At 40.5% G+C, this 14,929-nt stretch overlaps 1 protein-coding gene across 1 annotated transcript; it reads right to left on the bottom strand.

Moving 5' to 3' along the window:
- Positions 1–3,937: 3,937 nt before the first annotated feature.
- Positions 3,938–11,986, bottom strand: pigs (phosphatidylinositol glycan anchor biosynthesis, class S). Its single transcript, XM_037687397.1, has 12 exons — positions 11,949–11,986; positions 10,534–10,673; positions 10,342–10,453; positions 10,183–10,272; positions 10,016–10,107; positions 8,917–9,157; positions 8,684–8,826; positions 8,497–8,611; positions 8,269–8,414; positions 5,900–6,000; positions 5,610–5,820; positions 3,938–4,416 (listed from the first exon to the last, which is right to left on the bottom strand). Exons 1-12 carry the CDS (start codon positions 11,965–11,967, stop codon positions 4,138–4,140), a joined length of 1,689 nt encoding a protein of 562 aa, XP_037543325.1. The 5' UTR covers positions 11,968–11,986; the 3' UTR covers positions 3,938–4,137.
- Between the last annotated feature and the right edge of the window lie 2,943 nt (positions 11,987–14,929).

Below are 14,929 nucleotides of genomic sequence, written 5' to 3'. Positions count from 1 at the left end.
AGAACCTTAAGAGAACAGTTGTTGAGGGATTTGTAGGACCTGAGGAGGTGTAGGAGTTTTGAAGGACCTGAGGAGACCGGGTGTTGGGGGTTTTGAAGGACCTGAGGAGACCAGGTGTTGGGAGTTTTGAAGGACTTGAGGAGACTATAGTTGGGGCTTTTAGAGGAACTGAGGAGACCAGGTGTTGGAGGTTTTGGAGAACATTGAGACCAGTTGTTGGAGGTCCTGAAGATACCATATGATGGAAGTTTTGGAGGACATGAGACCAGTTTTAGACCCCCAAATCCTGGGGATTTTGGAGAACCTTAGAGACCAGATGTTGGAGGTTTTGGAGAACCTTAAGAGGCAGGTGTTGGAGGGTTTAGAGGACCAGAGAAGACCAGTTTCTGGGGGCTTAGGAGGACCTGAGAAGACCAGTTTTAGACCCCCAATTCCTGGGCATTTTGGAGGGCCTTACGAGACCAGTTATTAGGGTTTTTGGAGGAAATGAGGAGACCAAGTGTTGGAGGTTTGGAGAACCTTAAGAGACCAGTTGTTGAGGAATTCGTAGGACCTGAGGATGTGTATGAGGTTTTGAAGGACCTGAGGACACCAGGTGTTGGGGGTTTTGAAGGACCTGAGGAGACCATGTTGGAGGTTTTGGAGGAACTGAGGAGACCAAGTGTTGGAGGTTTTGAAGGATCTGAGGAGACCAGGTGTTGGGGGGTTTGGAGGTCCTTAGGATACCATGTTGGGGCTTTTAGAGGAATTGAGGAGACTAGGTGTTGGAGGTTTTGGAGAACCTTAAGAGACCGGTTGTTGGAGGTCCTGAAGAGACCAGATGTTGGAGGTTTTGGAGGACATGAGGAGACCACTTGTAGACCCCCAAATCCTGGGGGTTTTGGAGGACCTGAGGACACAAGTTGTTGCAGGTTTTAGAGGACCCGAGGAGACCAGGTGTTGGAGGTTTTGGAGAACCTGAAGAGACCAGTTGTTGGAGATTTTGGAGGACCTGAGGAGAACAAAATGTTCTCCAGTATGTCCAACAACTTTATCGGCCATTTTGGTGGACCTGGGGAGACCATAGTTGTTGGGGGGTTTAGAGGACCTGAGAAGACTAGTTGTTGGATGTTTTGGAGGACCTGAGGAAATGTCATTTTTTCTTTCTTAAAATGATTATTTCACTCAGTAAGTTTCTTTCGGATGCTCCCTTCTTCAGGGGTCACCACAGCGGACAAAGTCACATGAAAGATTTGGCCATTTGTTTTATGCCGGATACCATTCCTGACACAATCTGAGCTCAAACCCACAACCTCTGGATTACAAGGCTACAGGCTTTCAGCTCATTCAGTCATTTAATACTATTTATTTGTAATAACTGATCAATTTTAATTAAATTTTTCACAGTACAGACAATCAAAACACCTTGTTTCTAAAACACTGTGCAGAATTGAATTTCATTTATGAAAAACTACAAACACCTGAAACTGACTTTCTCACAGAGAGAACTTCGGGAGTTTTGGAGAAAAATCAAAGTTAAAACGGAGACACTCATCTTTGCTTTAATCTGTGGCATGCAAATATTCAAATATTCAGTCTATTACCATTAATATTTTTTTAATTCTAAGAAGTAAAGCAGCAGACAACAACTCACAAAGACACTCAAGCGGGCTGCCTCTCGAGGACCAGAAGTGTGCTCACGTGCACAAGTTGCACATGTCTGTTCAATGAGGACAACACTCTGAACACATTAACATTGAATATTTTTACATTTAAAACTTTGCTCGCGTTCATATCTGGAGTGCGCGTTGACACCAGCCTTTCCAGCTGGGTATATTTGCTCATGCCAAGAAAAGTTTTTCTGAATTGTTTACACACAAATCCTGGTACTTGAGACACAATGACCACAACATGTTAGCACACTGATGGCTGTTTACTATTCACAGGGGGTTGAGTGATACTAGCAATCACAGCATTGTAAGAGGGGGACAATTGAACCCGCAGGCCTCCACCCCTGTTTAATGATGGACGATTTCTTTTCACAAAGATGGCCTCCTTTACTCCTCTCTCAAACCTTCGTTCCTCTCTGTCCTGGATGTGAACATCTTCATCCCTGAAAGAGTGACCGCTGGCCTGGAGATGAGTGTAGACTGCAGAATCCTGGCCTGATGATGTTGATCTTCTGTGCTGGGCCATCCTTTTGGCCAGTGGCTGTTTAGTTTCCCCGATGTAAGACTGATCACAGCCCTCCTGACACTGAACAGCATACACAATATTACTCTGTTTGTGCCGGGGGACTGGATCTTTGGGATGAACCAGTCTTTGCCGTAATGTATTTTGGGGTTTAAAAGCCACTGGAACATTATGTTTAGAAAATAAACGTCTCAGTTTCTCTGATACTCCCTCAACATACGGAATGACCACTGGTCTGGGTTCAGAGGACCAGATTGAACTTTTTTGGATTTTTCTACCTGGATTATTGAGCATGCATCAGGATAACATCTGGACCAGTTTCTTTAAGTGAGAAACGTTTCATGGGCGGCTGTGGACAAGTGGTTAGAGCAGTAATCTTCCAACACAAGAGTTGGGGGTTTGAATCCACAAGCAGTCACATGCCATAGTGTCCCAGTGCAAGGCACTGAACTCATTGCCTCCGATGTGTGTCCCATCGGTGTATGAATGTGATCTAAAGCTCTGATTAGTCTCTTTAGAATGACTTGTTCAATTATGAATGGGTAAACGAGGACACAGATTGTGGTCTAAAGCACTTGTGAGTGTCTTGATAAGAAAGAAAGGCGCTATACAAGTACAGTCCATTTACCATTCATCTTTCATCCACAAGATTTTCAACAGTCTGTGGCCTGCCAAGAAAAGAAAACTTTTATTTCTTTAAAGTGTCCCAAAGTTAACATATACTGATATATTTTTCTACGTTTTTGGAGTGGAAATATTTTGGCATGACATGCGTGACCATTGCTCAACGACCTGTTCAGGGTTCTGATGGGCAGATTAGCTTTTTGTTTGGCCTGAGGGGTGTTGAACAACCGGTTAAAGGTCTTGTTAAGGGTTTTAACAGGCATAGCTGCATTTTTTTGGCATTAAGGTTGTGGCTACTGTTAAGTGACCATTAAAATGCCTGTTAAGGGTTTATTTAGACTCCACCAAGTCACGATTTGATCGGTTATTTCAGGGTTTTCCATTCTAAATCCAATTTATCAGTATGAGCAGAGCTATTCCTTTACTTGTATGAACAACATTCATAGTTATTGAATGTTAGTGTTTACTTTTTGTGAAGCACCGTTGACTCCATTTAGTCTTTGATTTGAGTGACAACTGTCTGACTGAACCCGGTGTAACAAACTGGACCCCATGTTGAGGAATATTATAATTTACTTGAAATTTGTCAGATCTTATGTGACACATGTGAGCACTGGTTCCACAAGCAGTGCTTGTTGTTAAACTATGGTCTTAAGAAACAACAGGATCAACATCTGGAACTGCGCATTATGTACCTGAACGTGTTTATACAGAATAAAGACAATTCACTGGATAAACCTGTTCGTGCTGCTGTTTGCAGCATATCAATGAAAATGATTAAATGATTCTGGGAAGAGCAAACGTTTCTAGTTTTTGTCTATAATAAATAACTTCCTTTAAAAACCAGAAGAGGGTGCCTGATGCATATTTGTGGTTATTTTATCTTCCAATTACTTAAAAACACCACATGCCTGAAACTTACTGAGAGACATCCTGAGAATGTGTAGAGTGGAACAGAAGTAAGAAAGTTTCCCTCTTCTCAGTTTTACATCAGAAATCTGCCCTGGCCATGTTCAAAAAGACAAATCTGTCATGGCGACAGAGAATTTTATTCCCTGTTCCTAATAATAATAATAATAATAATAATAATAATAATTAAAAAAAAGATAGTAGAATACAAATACAAATCTTAGACACATTTACAATAATTCAAGCTTTAAACTGTACAGGGCCAGTTACAGTAGTCTTTCAGTAAAATCTTACAACAAAAACCAAATCCCTAGTTTAAACAAAAGAATAAAACTTTTCATGACTGCCTTATAAATGCTGAACCTCAACCTCCACTTAATGTTCTTAACTGTCAAAGCAGCAGTTTTTGTTCATCGCACCGTTTACGTCCTCTCAGTCCTTCTTGGCTTGCTTTTCTCTGCGTCTCTGTCTCGCCTCAGATGCGATTTTGAGCAGCGACAGCAGGATGGGCACACACATGGGTAGGAAGAGTGGGATGTAGATGGCAAACTTCTGATCGTCAGGAAAGTAGAGGAGATGGAGGAGTGAAGGATCGAAGAAGCCTTTCTCTGACGCCAGGATGGCCTCTTTACTGAGCTCCAGAGCAACTCGGAGGTTTCCGGCCTGCAGTTCCGCCACAGCCAGCTGCAGAGAGTTGACAGCGCTGGACACCTGAGCGACAACCGGAGCACACACGTTAGAAACGATTCTGCAACTAGAGAAGGCTGCAGGACTTTACTGAAGCTTGCACAAAAAGGTGAAGCAGAGTTGTTAAAACATAAAGCAGAACTCCTCCTAAATGGCAACAGAAAAACATCACCTAAACGCTAAAAGAAGCAAAAACACGAGCAAAAGGCTATCTAAAAGTAGCAGAACAGGAGCTAAAAGCTCAACTCAACTTCATTTTGGTAAATTACAGTAACAACATATTAAAAAAGGAAAAAATATAAAATACTATTTTACAAATCAATCATTTACCAAAAAGAAAAAGGCTGAAGCTAAGGCCTACTCTATTCATAGACTCAGCAGTCTACAATAATGAAAGATATCTACTGTCCATATACATACATACACACATTTACATTTAAATATGCATGTATATACATACATACATACATGGTTACACGATACATATGTACATCTACATAACAGTATAAGCTTTTATAATTTTACATTGTAACCTCTTAGGACCTGGCATCCACATATGCAAGAGTTCAGGTCATAGGAGGTTAAGGCTTTTTTTAAAGTTCACCAAAAAAGCACATAATTTGAGATCATCTTTCAATTCATTCCACAGTTTCACGCCAATAATGGAAATGCATCTAGAGTTTACTTCACTTTTCTCTTTAGCTTGTTCAAATATTAACAAACCTTGTAAATTGTTTTTACTCTCTCTTAACTTACCATAAATAATTTCTGAATTCCAGAAGGAATACTTTTATTCAATGCTTTATACATTATTTCCAGTATTTTTATATATACAATGTCATTCAACTTTAAAGTATTACTTTGAATAAAAAGTTTTAATTGGTTCACAATATCCCACTTTATTAATAAGCCTAATTGCTTTTATTTTTTGGTAACTTTACTAATATGTAGTATAATAGTTGATTTATTTGCAGTTCCTCATATTTCTGAGCAATATGACAAATAGGGCATAACCAAGGAAGAGTATATAATATGCAAGGCTTTTACATTTATTAAATCTTTTATTTTAAACAATATAATAGGAGGAGCTAAAAGCTGAAGTAGCATATAAGAGTCAGATTCCAAAGGGAAAAATGTTTTGGGTGGTTTTTGTCTTAGGAGATCACGTATTTCTATGAAATATAAAATTGACACAGAAACATTACGTCTCATTTTACCTGCTCAGCAATGTTGTCGTTGATGACAATGTTGCCTATCTGGTCCAGCAGCTGTGAAAGTGAGGTAATGGTCGTTGTCGCTGTTGCAATGTTCTCCACACAGCGGCTCCACATGAGGCGGTCCAGCTCCCAGTCAGCTAAGCCTGCGCTGCCGCACGGCGCTACCAGGACGCCGTGGAGAGGAGGGGAGGACTGCACCCCCAGCAGCAGGCTGACAGGAAACATTTCAGCAGAGTTACTCTGCGTGCGCGAAAAAGAAATGGCTGTCCAAGTGACGGTCCAAAACTTACCGAAGCTGTGCGAGGAACACTCCCATGACTTCAGCCATGTTGATGTTGACGTCAACTGGAAACTCAGCCTCTGGACCATAAAAACGGTTCACATTGTAAACCTAGAAACACATGAAGAAACATGTCCTCTTGTTTAACTATGGAGGCCAACATCATTTCAGAAAATCCACCAGAATCCAACAGAAAGAAAGTTGAACCCTGAGTCAATCCATGAAAAACAAAGTATCAACCTCTAAACCAGGGATATTCAACTGGTGGCCCAGGGGCCAAATCAGGCCCATGGGTGAACTCATTTTAGTCAATCAATGGGTTCATTTTTAAATAAAACTAGATTTTAAACCATAAACAAACTTACTTCATGACAGTAACAGCTGGATGTCCGGCCCCTGAGCTCTTGGCTTTCAGTAAGTGTGGCCCCCTGAGCAATTTAGTTGAATAGCCCTGCTCTAAACCTATAATTAACCAGTGGATTTGAAAATTACACATGCTCATTTAAATGGTTAATGATTTATTTTAGGGTGTTCGTGTTCACTAAATGTATTTTTCATGTTGTACATCTCAGACGCACCTTTGAGGCTTTCTTGGTGCAGAAGTTTAAAAATGTGCACAAGTCCTGTCACTTTAATTTGTTTTCCCGTTGGTAAAATTACCATACCAGTTTATTTAAAAAGCCCTTTAAACAACCACAGGACCAAAGTGATGCAGTCAATAAAACAACAGCAGTCACACTACATATCTGGTAATTAAAACATTTTAAAGCTAATCAAAACAGCATTTTAATAAACAGAAACACACAGATTCAATAAAAATAAATTAAAATTAAACTTAAAGTCAGATGGGTTTTAAGCTGTGATTTAAAAACAGACAGGAGGACGAGCGTCTGATGCTCGAAGGCAGATCGTTCCATGTTTTAGGAGCAGCAGCAGAGAAACACGATCACCTGGAAGCTGTTGCTCAGTTTTTGGGACTCTCAGGAGCAGCTGGCCTGCTGACCTGAGAGAAGGGCGGGGCGTGTAGGGGTGTAGCAGCTCAGTGAGATAAGGCGAGGCAAGACCATTTAAAGCTTTACAAACAAATTAAATAATTTTGAAATGATTCATGAAATCTACAGGCAGCCAGTGCAGCGAGGCAAAAAAAACCCACAAAAAAAACAAACAAAAAAAAAACAGGAAATATGCTCATGGATTTTTTTGTTGTTGTGCCAGTTAAAAGACGTGCAACAGCGTTTTGGACCCTCTGGGAGGTTGGGAGGCGATCAGCCGAGTGGTGATGAAGTGGATTACTGTCTCAAAGATCTTTCTAGTAAGACCTGACTTGACTTTATCTGCCTTAACTGAGGCTGAACAGTTTGTTGCAGATGTAACAAACTAACCATCAGCAGAACATCTGGTCCATCTGGGATCAAGAACCAGGGAGCAACAAATATTAGACATAGAGACAGACGTCGAGTCAATCAAGTATCATTGTATTCAGTCCAGTTACAACAGGACAACTACTAAAATTACATTCAGGAGATTTTTGATTGATTTTTTTACATTTCAGCCTCTATTTTCCACGAGAGGCAGACATTTCCTATAATTCTGTAATAGAGCAACTGAAGCGAGTAGCTGTGATAATTTACATATGATACAAAGCAAAATAATTAAAAACCACAATAATTTAAAGTTCACGCTCAATAATCCAGGTAGAAAATACAACAAAGTTCAGTCAGGTCATCTGGATGGTTTCTTTTTTGTTGAGACGTTTCGACTTTCATCCAAAGGACTTCATCAGTCCGAGGAGCCATAACAAACTTGAGTCCCACAAGCAGCACACTCACATGGTGGGACAACCAGTTTGATGTTCTCCCTTAAAGAAACTGGTCCAGATAAAATGATTTAGCTTTTTTTTTTGTCATCTACCTGGACGATTGAGCCTACAAACCTTTTTTTTTAACCAGTTTGATGGTGACAAGATGGTTTCCGGGGCCCACCCTCTCCCCTGTCGACTCCTCTGAGGCAGCCATGACCAAAGTGGTTCAAAACATCAAAGTTCATGCTCAATAACCCAGGTAGAAAATCCAACAAAGTTCAGTCAGGTCTTGTTTTCATGTTTTGAACCACTTTGGCTATGGCTGCCTCAGAGGAGTCAACGGGGGAGAGGGCAGGTCCCAGAAACCACATTCTCACCAGCAAACTGGTTGGTCCACTATGCGAGTGTGCTGCTTGTGGGACTCAGTTTGTTGTGGCTCCTAGGACTGATAAAGTCCTTTGGATGAAGGACGAAACATCTCAACAAAACAGAAACCATCCAGATGACCTGACTGAACTTTGTAGATAACCACAATAATGCTGTCTTCCCTTCATCCAGAATGATTTACATGATCTTACCATTATTCCTCCCCAACGTGGAGAGTGAAATGCATTAGAGGGCACTTCCTGTTTCCTGTGATCCTGGATGTAAAGAGGTGAGTGGTGAGCGTCGGGGACGTACAAAAGAAAATTCAAAACGGGGTTGGACGATGCAGCATTGGAGCCTGCCAATCAAATAATGTTTGTGTTATAATCAACAAAATGTTCCATCTTTTCAAAACTTGTACAGAAAAATCCCCGTCTTACCCAGTCGGGCCTCCACGGGGTTGATGACGTGAGCGAGGCTGTCAGCGTTCAGGATGAAGGCACTGCGGCTGCTGTTGAAGCGAGGGTTCACACCGAGCACGGCGTAGTACAGCGTCTTTAAAACAACCAGTAGGTGTGTGAGCACCTGTCACACACAGCCGGACTGAAATCAAAGAGCCATTCTTACCTGAGAGTCTATGCTAAAGTTGGCCACAGAAGAGAGCTTTGTGAGGAAAGGCTGGATGTAGGTCTGAACTGCGCCCTCGATGTCCCAGTGCAGCTGGTGGGACTTTGGGTCAGGGTTCAGCAGACTGAAAGTTATCTCAAAACCTAAAGGCAGGTAGAAGTAAACAGGTGATAAACAGAGTGATGGTAATAAAACATCAAGCCGTTTGTGTTCGCAGCTGAAGAGAGCCCAACCTGGACTGGATTTGAAGGCTCTCATGCTGTCAGCGATGCTCTCCTGGCTGCTGGGTTTGAAGCGGACTCTGTCACTGAGGGCAGCCTTGATGTCGGCGTGGCTGAACGACATCACCTGCAGCACCTGATTGACGCGAGGCTCCAGGTGAGAGAGCAGCTGCTCCAGAGACTTACCCACTCCCGTCAGGGTACCGATACGAATCAGGGCGGTTCGACGCTGACCGATGTACACGTTCACATTCTGAAAGGAACAAGGAAACAGGCCTGAATAATCTTATTGTTTATTAAAACGGGAAACTAAACACAAATACACAACAAAATGAACAAAAACAAGCTGAAACCCAGCCGTCAAAGCTAAAAGAAGAGCACTAGCTAACAGCATTAAGAGGCTAGAAAAACAGGCTAAAATTAACAAAACACTAGTTGACTTAGCAAAAGGTTGGCTAAAATCTAGCCAAAGGGTAGCTAAAAGCTGAAGTAGCAGCAGGCCAGCTAATAGCCAAAACTACCTAAAAGTAAAAGCATCAAAACACTAAAAGACAACAGTAGCATAACTTTAGCTAAAAGTAGTAAAAACCTAGCTAAAAGTGAAACACATAAAAATGGACGTTAAATCTAAAACGTTTTTCTTATTCAAACTATTTTTTGTTTTAGTTTGTTTTCAGCCATTTTATTATACTTGTGGTTTTTCATGGTTGAGATTTAATTTAATTTATGGCTAGATTTCCTGTTTGTGAAGCACGTTGGTCAACATCGTTGCTTTTAAATGTACTATTTAAATAAAATTGACATTGACATTAAACTAACAGAAAACAAAAATAAAGCAAGCATGCTGAAACAGATTTTAAAGATACATTTGTCTGTGAAAGAAGAGATCCTGGTGTGTTTCTATAGGAAAAATATTTGTAAATAAAGTTCAACAAATTGAAAAGTATAAAAGACAAAAGTTATAGAAGCTGTCTCCTGAATGAGCTGAACCTTTTAATATTAGAATGGCCAAAATACCACAGAGTATGCAGAAGTACTTGTACTGTAAATACATGTAGAAAATAATAGTTTAAATGAGACTCAGCATTTACACATTAAAATGAGTTTTGACCTCAGGCAGCAGGGAGGACGACTCCGGGATCACGTATAAGACCAGAGAACCACAAGGACTCTCACTGAGCGTGTGCAGAGACAGATCTGCTTCTACAAAACAAGAACAGAGCGACATGACTTTCTCTAGTCTCACTGAGAAGGTAAAGTGGATGAGCGCCGGCTCACCTGCAGGAGTGGGTTTGTTCAGGGCGTCCTCCTCCATGATCGTTGCGGTGCGGTACCTCGTCTCATACCTGTACCTCAAAGTTGTCTCTTCTGGAAACAAGAGGTCAAAAATGAGCATATCTCATTCTCAAACTGCAGCGTCGTAAACGTTCTTATTACCGTTGACTACGTGTTCCTTCTCCTGCGTCTGTGTCAGCGGCAACTTCTTCTGCTGCTCCGGTGTCACGGTACCACGAGCAAACACCAGCTCCACATCAGCACTCAGCTGGAGCTGCAGAACCAAAACACTCAAATACACGAGGAGGACAGAAACCAGAAGGAGGTCGAGATATGACCAGAATCACAACAAACCTGGAGTTTAGCCAGCTGTCGTATCTGAGCGACAGGAAGCCAAGCTCGATACGTTTCAGTTGTTCGCCACCACAGAGGGACGCCCACCACGATGACCACCGCTGCAATGGACAGAGCAGCCAGCTGACCTCGTCTGCGCTCTGAAACACACAGAACAACCAGAAGACAAACAAATGGAAAAAAAATAAAACAGAAAGGAAAGACAAGCAGAAAAAAACAGGATTGTTACAGAAGAGAATGGAATTTTTTTTCTTTTTGTCTTCAAATAATCATGTTTTAATTTACAGGAAAAAAAAGATGTAAAACCACAAAAATGTAACTTTGTTTTTAAGTGAGGAAGACAAACAATCAATGTTTGGTTTTATTTTAGAAATTATTACTAAATAACAACAAAAATTAATTCTTTCCATTTCACTAAATATATTATTTTAATATAATATAATATAATTTTGTCAAATTCAGACAGTGCTGTCTACCTTTAAAAAAAAAAAAAACCTTTCAGAGATTTAACCATTAAGTTTGTCTCTGTTAAACCCTAAACTGACATCACAAACATAAACATATTTATGCTTCCTCTGAAACTTAAGATTGGGCTATGAACTAAGAACAATCCTCACCCTAAAACAAAAAAACTGTTTTCTCCTTTTGCTCATTATTGATCTGATACAGCGAAGCTCGCTGTTTTTCATCTAAACACCAGATACAGTTGTGCGTTTGTAGGAGGATTTAACAGGACGTGAAGCTTATTTATACCATGAAGTGCAGGAGAATGTATCAACAACTCATGCTGCTTCTGAAATTAAACAAACAAAAAAACCTTGATTTTTATTTTTTATAAACTCTTACAAAGTTACTCAGTTTGTCATTCATGATCCAAGCACTAAGATGCTTATCCTAAATATGTATCTTTCACTTTAAATAGATACAAATATTTAATATAATTGACTTTCCATTCATGTAGTTATTTTGTGAAATTAACTGCATTTATCTCATTATTATTTCACAATCCAACCCACACTAGTCAGTTTATTTACAATAAGTTGTTCTGCACCAAATTGAGCCAGTGTGTTTAAATAATGTTTAACTTTGTTTATCCCGTAAATCAACTCATTTTAGAAAGTGTGTCAAGATGTAAAGATTATTATTGAGCCCCAGATGTGAGACAGCTACAAGGGACTAATACTAAACTGCTGAATGTATAAACATTAAAAAACAAAATAAGGAAACCTGTGTAGCCTGTGCAGCATTGGCTAGTTAGCTGTTAGCTAACAAAACATGGAGACAACAAAAGCTTTCGTCTGCGCTCCACACCTGCTGCATTAAATGTGAAACGTATTCTAAAACGACCGTAAACTCAAGGGATGACAGATGTCTAAATACATTGAATTGTTAAAACAGAATATGAATAAACTCACCTACTTCCGTGGTTGCCATTTCTGTCAAAGAACAGAGTGCACTCGTTTTCCACTATACTACGCGGTCGCTCATCACGTGACCGGAAATGCAACAAAATTAGTTGATTTACTTAAAAGTTTTAAGTTATAACTGAGGTAAAATATACTTGAAATAATTTAATGGTGTGATACGTCCCTCGGTTTCAAGACGAACACGCGAAATAAGAGGAAAGTTAAAGAAGCAGCAGGACGCGCTGCCCATCGGCGCGACCGGTGAATAAATTAAATGCACACAAGCACTGTAGTTGCTTTGAGCAGGCAGAGCCCCCTGGTGGTGAACTGTATTCACGACAGGCTTCTTTGAATTGAGAATTTGGTTATTAATGCGTTAAGTTTAATTTGTAACGATACACGGAAACAATTACCCATTTTAATGTGTGTTCCTGACAATATCTGTGAAATGCACTTTGTTCTTTTTATTTTTTTTTTACATAATTTTCTCTTGTAAATGATTCCCCGAGGCTCAGTGGGATTAATCTGTCTAAATAAAGGTTGAATGAAAAAAATAATAATACTTGAAGCACTTTCCAACATAATAAAATCTGAAAAAACAACAGATCTGTTGTTCTTTTTACATATAACAATAACAACTTATAACAACTTGTTAATATACTTCAAAATGACAACCTCAGCTGGGGCAACAACACCACCAGCCTGATCAAGAAAGCTCATCAGAGACTCTACTTCCTCAGACGGCTGAGACGAGCTGGTCTGGGAAGCTCAGTCCTCACCTCCTTCTACAGGTGTGCAGTGGAGAGCATCCTGTGCTCGAGCATCAATGTGTGGCATGGAGGCTGCACAGCTGCAGAAAGAAAAGCTTTGCAGAGAGTGGTGAAGGCTGCACAGAAATCTGTTGGAATCAGTCTCCCCACCATCACAGACATCTACACCTCCAGATGCAGGAAGAGGGCCACCTGCATCATGAAGGACCCCACTCACCCAGCACACACACACTTTTTGCCCCACTCCCCTCAGGAAGGAGGTTAAGGAGCATTAAGTGTAGAACCACTAGACTGAGGAACAGCTTCTACCCTGAGGCTGTTAGACTCATGAATCTCTAACCAGAATAATCAATGTGAAAAACCATATCATGTTGCTGCTGATCTGTTTCAATGTTGATGTGTTCATGCGTGCACATCTGCTCACAGACTCATGTTCATGTTTGTGCTGATGTTCAATGTTTTATGTTATGAGTGCTTAGTGTATATTTAGTTGATGTTTTTCTTAGTTCATATCTTAGATGTTATTACTGTTTTTCTTATACATTTTATTGTTGGATGTAACTGGGACCCTGTGTACATAATTTCGCTCCACCACATGTACCACATGAGGTGCGAATGACAATAAAGAAACTCTGACTCTGAATAATGACAAATGACACGATTGTTTAATGATCAGTCAGAATATTTACTCTTTAAATCTATCTACTTAGAGCAAATATTCTTATTGATCATTAAACAATCATGTCCTTCATTTGTTATTATCTGAAGTACTTTAACAAGTTCTTATAAACACATGTAGATCTGCGGTGGAAGTGGTCTCCAGCTACAAGTACTTGGGTGTACACCTGAATGACAACCTCAGCTGGAGCAACAACACCACCAGCCTGATCAAGAAAGCTCATCAGAGACTCTACTTCCTCAGACGGCTGAGACAAGCTGGTCTGGGAAGCTCAGTCCTCACCTCTTTCTACAGGTGTGCAGTGGAGAGCATCCTGTGCTCCAGCATCAACGTGTGGCATGGAGGCTGCACAGCTGCAGAAAGAAAAGCTTTGCAGAGAGTGGTGAAGGCTGCACAGAAGTCTGTTGGAGTCAGTCTCCCCACCATCACAGACATCTACATCTCCAGATGCAGGAAGAGGGCCACCTGCATCATGAAGGACCTCACTCACCCAGCACACACCCTTTTTGCCCCACTCCCCTCAGGAAGGAGGTTGAGGGGCATTAGGAGTAGAACCACTAGACTGAGGAACAGCTTCTACCCTGAGGCTGTTAAGACTCTTTGGTTGGCCTTGCAGCTGTTTTAAGTGCTTTATAAATAAAGTGGTATGGTAAACTCGTGAATCTCTAACCAGACTAATCACTGTGAAAAAAATCACATGTTGCTGCAGATCCGTTTCATGTTGCTGCTGATCTGTTTCATGTTGCTGTGTTCATTTGTATTCATCTGCTCACACCAACTCATGTTCGTGCTGCTGTTCGATGTGATGTTGTGCCATTAGTGCATATTTAGTTGATGTTTTTCTTAGATCTTACAGTTTTTCTTTTACATTTTATTGTTAGATGTAACTGTGACCCTGTGTACATAATTTCGTTCCAGCACATGTACCACATGGGGTGCGAACGACAAATAAAAACCTTGAATCAAACAGTCCCCCGCTCTAAAATGAACTTGGTGTGACTGGAGTTGGTGAGTGGGATCAGCTGCCATTTCATTTGCATTTGGAAGATTTGATCTTATCTTTGTGCCAACTAAGCAAACACCATTTGACTTTTTTAATTTCTGCTGGTGCCAGCCTTTCAATTTCATGGGTGTAAAAATCAGTTGTCATGTACAAGTGAAATGACGCTGCAGCATGAAACAAAGCTGCAGAGTAACGAACAACTCATCTGAATGTTTTTAATCATCTCAAACAGCCACAAGCTTTATTGCTACCTCAAATAAAACTCAATAGTAGATTAATGAAATTGCTTTAAAAGAATAAATGCACGAGTCAAGCAGAACATCTTTCTTGGCAACTTTTCACAGGAAACCGTTTTAAGCGTTTACTCAATATCTTTAATAATAGACAATATTTTTCTCTACTAGTTCACCCTTTCTTTCCACGAGTTGAACTTTTGGTCACACAATACTTGAACATATAACATTTGTATTAACTTGTTAAAATGTCAAAGTGTTTAACCCAGTTTCACTCTAGTTAGATGACTTGTGGGCTGTTGGTA

Source organism: Nematolebias whitei, chromosome 14 (assembly GCF_014905685.2).
Source record: "Nematolebias whitei isolate Nwh7 chromosome 14, NemWhi1, whole genome shotgun sequence".
In the NCBI taxonomy this organism is placed as follows: domain Eukaryota; kingdom Metazoa; phylum Chordata; class Actinopteri; order Cyprinodontiformes; family Rivulidae; genus Nematolebias; species Nematolebias whitei.
This window is presented reverse-complemented; position numbering and strand designations above follow the sequence as displayed.